At 45.2% G+C, this 10,833-nt stretch overlaps 1 protein-coding gene across 1 annotated transcript in view; it reads left to right on the plus strand.

Moving 5' to 3' along the window:
• CARNMT1 (carnosine N-methyltransferase 1) overlaps window positions 1-10,566 on the plus strand; it is a 38,268-nt gene extending 27,702 nt beyond the window's left edge. The window contains exons 6-8 of the mRNA XM_077249030.1: window positions 2,349-2,462; window positions 7,922-8,025; window positions 8,802-10,566. Coding sequence (XP_077105145.1) covers window positions 2,349-2,462; window positions 7,922-8,025; window positions 8,802-8,903 — 320 coding nt within the window. The 3' untranslated portion in view covers window positions 8,904-10,566. The remainder of the gene's footprint in view (window positions 1-2,348; window positions 2,463-7,921; window positions 8,026-8,801) is intronic.
• Window positions 10,567-10,833: the final 267 nt, after the last annotated feature.

The following is a 10,833-nucleotide window of genomic DNA, read 5'->3' on the forward strand; positions in this document are numbered from 1 at the left end:
GTACAGGCCCGGCCAGAAGTGCTGCAAAGGGGGCGGAGTCGCCGTGAGGAAGGCGGAGCCGGGACCATGGACGCTGTTGGGCCTACTGCCGCCAAAAGCCTGGGACTAAATTTGCGGCCGCAGTGAGTGATGACGGCCACAGTTATTCATGACGGCTGTGACAGCAGGAAACAGCGCAGAACATGCGGCGGTGACAGCTGCGGACGGAAGGTGAGTATATACTACTTGGGATGTGCTATATACTCTGTGGCTGTGCTATATACTACGTGGGCTCTGCTATATACTGCGTGGGCTGTGCAATATACTACGTGGCTGTGCAATATACTACGTGGGCTGTGCAATATACTACGTGGCTGTGCTATATACTACGTGGCTGTGCTATATACTACGTGGGCTGTGCAATATACTACGTGGGCTGTGCAATATACTACGTGGGCTGTGCAATATACTACGTGGGCTGTGCAATATACTACGTGGGCTGTGCAATATACTACGTGGGCTGTGCAATATACTATGTGGGCTGTGCAGTATACTACGTGACTGGGCAATATACTACGTGGGCTGTGCAATATACTACGTGGGCTGTGCAATATACTACGTGGGCTGTGCAATATACTACGTGAGCTGTGCAATATACTACGTGGGCTGTGCAATATGCTACGTGGGCTGTGCTATATGCTACGTGTGCTGTGCTGTATACTACGTGGCTGTGCAATATACTACGTGGCTGTGCTATATACTACGTGGCTGTGCTATATACTACGTGGCTGTGCAATATACTACGTGGCTGGGCAATATACTACATGGGCTGTGCAATATACTACGTGGCTGGCCAACATACTACGTGGCTGGGCAATATACTACGCATATTCATGCATATTCTAGAATACCCGATGCGTTAGAAGTGGGCCACCATCTAGCATTTATATAATTATGCTTATGTTTTGCGCTTTTACAGAATAAAAACTAGTTTTATTAAAGAAAAGAATTTGTTTCTGCCTTACTTAATTCTGAGAGCTATAACTTTTATTTCTCCGCTGATGGAGCTGTATGGCGGTTTGTTTGTTGCAGGACTAGATGGCGTTTTCAGCGATTCCATAATTATTTACATTGTACTTTTTGATCACATTTTATTTATTTTTTTTAACGGTGTTCACTGAAAGGTTAACTAGTGTGACCGTTTTATAGGTTGGTTTGTTTCGGACATGGTGATACCAAATATGTGTACTTTTTTACATAAATGTTTATGAAAAACACAAAAAAATGTGCTGAAAAACTCAGCTTATACACGAGTATATACGGTACTTGCCTACCTGGCAGCAGGTCTACTAGTCCTCTACGGCGAAAAGAGTGATTTTATGAAAACTACAACAAGCAGCCCAGTAAGTGACACATCTCTGGAATCAGGGTCTTGGACTACACCAAGCTGCTCTTGGATTTGATGGCAAAACCTGCTGACGGATTATCTTTAAATCCGTTATAAATAAAGCTTAGAGACCGGTCAAAACTGGCCATCTTTTGTTTCTGCTTTATTTCTTGTTTCTCCTTTATTTCTTGTTTCTCCTGAGTCATCTTTTTTTTGTCTCTTTTAAACCCGTAAGATTGTCCCAGAGTATTGTATATTGTGTTCAGTGCTAATGTTTGTGTTCTTTTACCAGGTAGGCATTATATACTCGCCCCTCTGTATCAGTCTGTCATTGTTAGTTTGCTTACTGTAAGTGATATCTGTAATTTGTATGTAACCCCTTCTCATGTACTGCACCATGGAATCAATGGTGCTATAGAAATACTGTAAATAATAATAATATACGTAGTAATAATAACCTATGTAAATAGCATGAAAATGGAATACTCAGTGGAGCAGCAAGAATGGTAAAAACGAACACAATCTGCCCACTTTTGACCTTGTGACATGTCTTCTTTAAAAGGGGTTTTCTGTTTTCATTTTCTTGTTATTGTAGCTTGCCTTAGGCCACAATCATATCCGTTGAATACCCTGCACCGGTGCTGCTGTGCTTCTGCCCCAGTCTGTGTTGGCAGGCCTATAACTACAGGTCACCTTACTCCTGCAGGCAATCACTTAATGGCTTTTGCCAGCTACATTGGCATCACTACTTCTTCTGTGATTGGCTACAGAAGTCACATGTGCTGCAGCAATGTCAACAAAGACCAAGCATAGCAGAGCTCTTACAGAGAGGCGTTCAGCTCTGCCACTTACAGGGGTATCTCAAGTGGGCAACGACTTCCTCTGGCAGGGTGGTGATACAAGACCTGCAAATAAGTGTTACCAATAGAATGGCAGCTTTCTAACATTAACGTTTCTATGTCTTCCTTCTCCATTATAACAGGCTCTTGGGACTGTGTAGCCACATGCTTTTTTATAGACACTGCGCATAATATTCTCGACTATGTTGAGACAATCTGGAAAATTCTTAAACCAGGAGGCATTTGGATTAATTTAGGTAAGAGATTTCCCAGTTCCCTTTTATAAATGAACTAGCTGTTTCCAGCCAGCTAACGCTCGGCATGCTCATTGCTATCTAATTAACGCTGCTAGTGATTAAAGTAAATAATGACAACATTCAATAGCGCTTACGCAGGTGGTAAATTAACTTAAAATGAAGTTAATAACAATAATAATAATTAAAAATCTGAATAATACTAATACATTTTATTCACAGTGTAAAATCAAAAGCAAACTGGATTCGTGTGGTAATGTGTGGGGATGGAGCCTCGTGTGGTAATGTGTGGGCACAGAGCCTCGTGTGGTAATGTGTGAGGACGGAGCCTCGTGTGGTAATGTGTGGGCACAGAGCCTCGTGTGGTAATGTGTGAGGACGGAGCCTCGTATGGTAATGTGTGAGGACGGAGCCTCGTATGGTAATGTGTGAGGACGGAGCCTCGTATGGTAATGTGTGAGGACGGAGCCTCGTATGGTAATGTGTGGGGACAAAGCTTCGTGTGGTAATGTGGAGGGACAGAGCCTCGTGTGGTAATGTGTGGGGACAGAGCTACACAAGAGAGAGTACAGCGGGCACCACAAGGAATGAGAAAATCTGGGATCAACCATATGCATATATGGGAAACCATTGAACACTTAAACAAGAAAAAGGATATGCATAACAATGGGATCAACCAGAAAATAACTTTATTAGTACAAAAAAAACACAGCAAGGTAGAACACACATTTAAAAACATTTAAAAACCAAAAAACAAGCACATGGTCAATACACTAGATGCAATGCCCCCAGCAAGTGGAACACAAATACCAACCAGCACCCAATAAATTGTAATATATCAAATAGATGGCATCTGTATATACACATGTCCAATCAAAGCTGCCCATCTACTACCAGCTATGCCCTACTTATAACCTAAAAATTAACCACACAATAGTGCTAGGAACCGGACACAGATTTCATATCCCAAACATATTTACCAAAATGGTGCCACACCAGGACAGGTGCCACGAGGTAGTTATAAGCATTACCCCCAAGCCTGGGAGCAGGCATCCCCTGATGAAGACGCTCTTGTAGCGTCGATACGCGTGGGGCTCTCATCCCCCCCCAGCACAAGCACCTTTATTTTGGCTACTGCATCTCTACCTGGCACCCATTTTTGTGGGCTCTATCTTTAGGACCTTGGACCTTAGGATATGTTCTGCTCCCAGGCTTTGGGGAAATGCTTATTACTACCTCGTGGCACCTGTCCTGGTGTGGCACCATTTTGGTAAATATGTTTGGGATATGAAATCTGTGTCCGGTTCCTAGCACTATTGTGTGGTTAATTTGTAGGTTATAGGTAGGGCATAGCTGGTAGTAGATGGGCAGCTTTGATAGGACATGTGTATATACAGATGCCATCTATTTGATATATTACAATTTATTGGGTGCTGGTTGGTATTTGTGTTCCACTTGCTGGGGGCATTGCATATAGTGTATTGACCATGTGCTTGTTTTTTGGTTTTTAAATGTGTGTTCTACCTTGCTGTGTTTTTTTTTGTACTAATAAAGTTATTTTCTGGTTGATCCCATTGTTATGCATATCCTTTTTCTTGTTTAAGTGTGGGGACAGAGCCTCGTGTGGTAATGTGTGAGGACGGAGCCTCGTGTGGTAATGTGTGGGGACGGAGCCTCGTGTGGTAATGTGTGAGGACGGAGCCTCGTGTGGTAATGTGTGGGGACGGAGCCTTGTGTGGTAATGTGTGGGGACGGAGCCTCGTGTGGTAATGTGGGGGGACGGAGCCTTGTGTGGTAATGTGTGGGGATGGAGCCTCATGTGGTAATGTGTGGGGGCAAGATTGTGTGTGGTGGGGGGCGGGATTATCTGTGGTAATGTGGTGGGGACGGGATTGTGTGTGGTAATGTGGTGGGGGGCGGGATTGTGTGTGGTAATGTGGGGGGGGCGGGATTACGTGTGGTAATGTGGTGAGGGGGCGGAATTGTGTGGTAATGGGGTGGGGGGCGGGATTGTGTGTGGGGGATTGTGTGTGGTAAGGTGGTGGGGGGCGGGATTGTGTGTGGTAATGTGGGGGGGTGGGATTGTGTGTGGTAATGTGGTGGGGGGCGGGATTGTGTGGTAATGTGGTGGGGGGTGGGATTGTATGTGGTAATGTGGTGGGGGGGGCGGGATTGTGTGTGGTAATGTGGGGGCAGAAACCCATGAAAATAACCCTCATACTTTCCCCCTGGTCAAGTGTCTCTGCCGTTGATCCCAATGACCCGTTATTTCCTGCAGCACTGACATCATGTTGGTAGCGTTGCAGCTGGTATGCGGAAATGCTGACCTCCGTTATTGCCTGCAGCCGGTATGCGGAAATGCTGAGCTCCGTCATTGCCTGCAGCCGGTATGCGGAAATGCTGAGCTCCGTTATTGCCTGCAGCCAGTATGCGGAGATGCTGAGCTCAGTTATTGGTTGCAGCCAGTATGTGGAGATGCTGAACTTCGTTATTGGCTACAGCCAGGATGCGGAGATGCTGAGCTCCGTTATTGCCTGCAGCCAGTATGCGGAAATGCTGAGCTCCGATATTGCCTGCAGCCGGTATGCGGAAATGCTGACCTCCGTTATTGCCTGCAGCCAGTATGCGGAAATGCTGAGCTCAGTTATTGGTTGCAGCCAGTATGCAGAGATGCTGAGCTCCGTTATTGCCTGCAACCAGTATGTGGAGATGCTGAGCTCGGTTATTGCCTGCAGCCAGTATGCGGAAATGCTGAGCTCAGTTATTGCCTGCAGCCAGTATGCGGAAATGCTGAGCTCCGTTTTTGCCTGCAGCCAGTATGGAGAAATGCTGAGCTCAGTTATTGGTTGCAGCCAGTATGCAGAGATGCTGAACTTCGTTATTGCCTGCAACCAGTATGTGGAGATGCTGAGCTCGGTTATTGCCTGCAGCCAGTATGCGGAAATGCTGAGCTCAGTTATTGCCTGCAGCCAGTTTGCGGAAATGCTGAGCTCAGTTATTGGTTGCAGCCAGTATGCAGAGATGCTGAACTTCGTTATTGCCTGCAGCCAGTATGCGGAGATGCTGAGCTCCGTTATTGCCTGCAGCCAGTATGCAGAGATGCTGAGCTCGGTTATTGCCTGCAGCCAGTATGTGGAGATGCTGAGCTCGGTTATTGCCTGCAGCCAGTATGCGGAGATGCTGAGCTCGGTTATTGCCTGCAGCCAGTATGTGGAGATGCTGAGCTCGGTTATTGGTTGCAGCCAGTATGCGGAGATGCTGAGCTCGGTTATTGGCTGCAGCCGGTATGCGGAGATGCTGAGCTCCGTTATTGGCTGCAGCCAGTATGTGGAAATGCTGAGCTCCGTTATTGCCAGCAGCTGGTATAGGGAGATGCTGAGCTCCGTTATTGCCTGCAGCCAGTATGCAGAAATGCTGAGCTCTGTTATTGCCTGCAGCCGGTATGCGGAGATGCTGAGCTCCGTTATTGCCTGCAGCCAGTATGCGGAAATGCTGAGCTCTGTTATTGCCTGCAGCCAGTATGTGGAAATGCTAAGCCCCGTTATTGCCTGCAGCCAGTATGCGAAAATGCTGAGCTCGGTTATTGCCTGCAGCCAGTATGCGGAGATGCTGAGCTCCGTTATTGCCTGCAGCCAGTATGCGGAGATGCTGAGCTCGGTTATTGCCTGCAGCCTGTATGCGGAAATGCTGAGCTCCGTTATTGCCTGCAGCCAGTATGTGGAGATGCTGAGCTCGGTTATTGGCTGCAGCCAGTATGTGGAGATGCTGAACTCGATTATTGGTTGTAGCCAGTATGTGGAGATGCTGAGCTCGGTTATTGCCTGCAGCCAGTATGCGGAGATGCTGAGCTCGGTTATTGCCTGCAGCCAGTATGCGGAGATGCTGAGCTCGGTTATTGCCTGCAGCCAGTATGCGGAGATGCTGAGCTCCGTTATTGCCTGCAGCCAGTATGCGGAGATGCTGAGCTTGGTTATTGCCTGCAGCCAGTATGCAGAGATGCTGAGCTCGGTTATTGCCTGCAGCCAGTATGTGGAAATGCTGAGCTCCGTTATTGCCTGCAGCCAGTATGCAGAGATGCTGAGCTCGGTTATTGCCTGCAGCCAGTATGTGGAAATGCTGAGCTCCGTTATTGCCTGCAGCCAGTATGCAGAGATGCTGAGCTCGGTTATTGCCTGCAGCCAGTATGCGGAGATGCTGAGCTCGGTTATTGCCTGCAGCCAGTATGCGGAGATGCTGAGCTCGGTTATTGCCTGCAGCCAGTATGCGGAGATGCTGAGCTCGGTTATTGCCTGCAGCCAGTATGCGGAGATGCTGAGCTCGGTTATTGCCTGCAGCCAGTATGCAGAGATGCTGAGCTTGGTTATTGCCTGCAGCCAGTAAGCGGAGATGCTGAGCTCGGTTATTGCCTGCAGCCAGTATGCAGAGATGCTGAGCTCGGTTATTGCCTGCAGCCAGTAAGCGGAGATGCTGAGCTCGGTTATTGCCTGCACAGCCAGTATGCGGAGATGCTGAGCTTGGTTATTGCCTGCACAGCCAGTATGCAGAGATGCTGAGCTTGGTTATTGCCTGCAGCCAGTATGCGGAGATGCTGAGCTCCGTTATTGCCTGCAGCCAGTAAGCGGAGATGCTGAGCTCGGTTATTGCCTGCAGCCAGTATGTGGAGATGCTGAGCTCGGTTATTGCCTGCAGCCAGTATGCAGAGATGCTGAGCTCCGTTATTGCCTGCAGCCAGTATGTGGAGATGCTGAGCTCTGTTATTGCCTGCAGCCAGTATGTGGAGATGCTGAGCTCGGTTATTGGCTGCAGCCAGTATGTGTAGATGCTGAGCTCGGTTATTGGTGGCAGCACTGCCAACGTGACATCAGTGCTACAGACTATAACCCAGGACAACGGTAGAGGCTCTGCATCAGACACAGGGAGGGTGAGTAAAGCACGGTTTGTTTGTTTTGTTTTAAACCAACTGAGGCCGTGGGACAGGGATTTTCAAATAGAGGAGCCCCACTTTAAATTCTATATCTGGTGATATTGATGACTGAGTTATATGATCCTTGTTGGTGTTCCATTAGCAGGTGGGGTTAGTACGATCTCCGCTGTTTTATAGTATAGAGCCAGGAAGATTGAACTCTGATCCTCTCCATTAGATCTGTGTACCCGCCAGGAATCTGTCAATTCTGCAACGAGAACCGTTCCCGAATCTTCATTATGTGCCTGAAACATTGGCTTTTTGGGATGTGGACAGTATTAAATTCCCTAATTTTTCTGAAAATAAGCAAAAAAATCTAAAGCCAGGAGGCAATCAACAATAAGGATAAACTGTCCCCTTGAGTGAAAGATTTTTCCCATCAGGACCCTCAGTCGCCGGCCTAGGGGCAAGAATCCAGTCCTATGTATAGACGTGAAACAGAATGGCAGAATACATATGGTTTCATTTCCGATTTGTGAATTATTCTTATTTATTTCAGGGCCGCTTTTATATCATTTTGAAAACCTGGCAAATGAACTTTCTATAGAAGTGAGTTATGAAGATCTCAAAAATGTTATCATACAGCTTGGATTCCATTTTGAGGTATTTAGAAAGATATGTCCAACATTTCTCACGCATTGCCACAGTTATATTTTCATTTTACAGTTGCCTTTTATGCCATATTATCAGTGGTTTATTTTTTAATGAAGATGTTATTCCCAAGATAAGTTATCCCCTAACAATAGAATAGGAGATTGCTTGGTGATTTCTAGGGGTCCAACCCCTGGGATCCACAGTGATGGTGGGAACAAGGCTGGGGAACCCAGCTCTGCAATCTGTCTCCTTGAATGAAACTGCCGGAGAAAGCTTAGCACAGCTGACAGGCCCATGGATCATGAATGGATAGGAAGGATTAGATTCTATCTTGGGAATGACCCTTTAAATCGAACAACACGCATTTGTATTGGTTGATGTATTTTGGACAAGTCGATATGTTAAAGGGGCTCTCTTACATATTTTTTAGTCCTCTTATTTTAAAGAACAGGAGGTTTTTTTTAATTCAATCTTAGTAAAAAACAAAATAAATAGCTGCATGATTTAGTCACTAGAAGCTTCAGCAGTTTCTGTGTCCCTCTGCTCCCATCTCCATAAACTTCTGCAGGCTGTAGGAGTAATTTGATACTTTAATGAAGATAGATCTGTAGACCGTTTTTGAGCATGAATGATCAGTGTAGGAGAGGAGTAACGAGAGAGATCTGTCTCTAACCACGTATATTACAAAGTTTCTTATCGTCACTTGTACTGTTGATTTATGAGCATGATAAATTTAAAGTGCAGTTACAATTTAACTAATGAATGAACCCCTCTCCTATTTGCAGGTGGAGAGAGAATCAATAAGGACAACGTATACGGTGAATCATTTATCAATGATGAAGTACTTCTATGACTGCATATTTTTTGTGGCTCGCAAACCAGAATAATACCTCGACCTTCCAAGTGTTTGGCCTACAGTTTAAGATGACTTGAAATGGGCTTTGCTCATGCTGATTAATTTATTGACACAAAGGTGCCTTCTTCCAACAGGAGTTGATGCTATCATGAACTGATCCTATTTTTTTTTTTTTCTCCAGAGACCCAGTCATGCTAACACTATTGGGCAGGGGTTACATGACGACTTTGGCCGTGACATAGGTCGCACAGCCAACGATTGCCAGGTGCTGCATGGCATTGTGCCCCAAGGGTATCGCGACAAGCTAGTTGCAAAAAGTCAAGCCAAATCTGATGTTTTGTGATTTGCTTGTCATGTCACACAACTCATGCTGCAAAAGTCAGCAAGTAGCCCCCGGCCTTAATTAAATACATTTCCTCTTGTATATAACAGATTAAAGTTTTTGGTTTTTTTATAAAATGTTTTATGCCATTATGTGATCACAGCTCCAGAATTTGTTATAATATTGTGAATATGTATTTTTTTCACCTAACCTATGAAGACTTCTAGTGTTTTAGTATAATTTGCTTACCACGGGAAGGATGATGGAATCTGTCAGTGCCTGCCACGATTTATTTTCAGTTGTGTTTAGCCGTCATTTAGATTAAGGAAAATCAAGAGATGCAATATATTTTATTATTTTTAACTTTCTTTCTAACAGGCTTTAGTGCTCCCCTCTCTGAGGCTGTCCTATAACGTAGTGTGCCTGTTAGTAAAAAAAAAAAAAAAGTGTTGATCAGTGGCGGTCTGGGACAACAGGGCAGAAGCTCTGAGCTGCTCCCCTTCCCTCCATAGACCGAGCACCTCCACAGATGGAAACTTCTCACTATGACTTACCAAGATTATTAGAATCCTAGCTGCCTTCAGGCTTTGTACACACTGACATTAAGAGGCTCTGTCGCAGGCCCCGTCATTTCCACCAGAAGAGAAAGCGCAGCACATAGTAGTATTCTTTTTTTCTTTTTCATGAGACTGAACACTATAGCGGAAACCCAAGAGACTCTATAATTTGTGTCCATTGTGACAGCTCTGTCTCATACTTGTCTTCTGCTTTTCTGTTCCAATAAAAGAAGAGAATAACGGAATTCCCAGCGCTGGTGTGAGCCCATCCTGGGGGCTTGTACAGCTGGAGGAGCAGACACATTAGGATATCGGTTACCTCCTGCTCAATAGCATCTTGAAGTTCCAGATAAGATGTATGAATGTGAAATACTGTTTTCTAATATGTCATATTTAGTCATTCTTCACTATTCTGATAAGGGCTTGTTCAGACTAGTGAAGAACTGGGCCACAGGCACTACGGACTGCACACGGACCAATTCTAGCCAGTGCACATGGCCGATTTTCCACCTGAACTGACGATGATCTGCATGGAAAACACATCACATCAAGCAGTACTTGGGTCCATCTTACAGTCCAGACTAATGCACGCAATGTAAGGGCAGCTCTGCTGAGGAGCACAGCCAGTCACCTCTACAGCTTGCCCACCCAACGGGCCCGGTTTTCCATACTCCGGCCAGACTCCCAGCCTGACACTATGGTATATTTGCAGTGCTATGGGTATGGTTTCCAGCTGCCATTGACGTGTATCTGTTGTGGAAAGGCTACAATCCAGCCCTTACATTTGTAATAATTAAAACCTGTTTTATATTTAACACTTTGCATTTATTCCTAATTAAATGCCAAAATTTGCAACTATTTTTTTTTTACTCTTGCATAATATTAAAGGGAGGATGTCATTGCCTTTCTCACCGGTAAATTATTAACAGCGCCTGGCAGGGGTGTGAAACACTTTAGATAACATAACTTTAAAAAAATATATATATATATATATTTATGCATAATGGAATATGTTCAGAACATTAAAACATAACAATTTATAAATGTAAATCAAAATTAATATCCCATGGAGGTCTGGATTT

This window comes from Ranitomeya variabilis, chromosome 1 (genome assembly GCF_051348905.1).
Source record: "Ranitomeya variabilis isolate aRanVar5 chromosome 1, aRanVar5.hap1, whole genome shotgun sequence".
NCBI lineage: Eukaryota > Metazoa > Chordata > Amphibia > Anura > Dendrobatidae > Ranitomeya > Ranitomeya variabilis.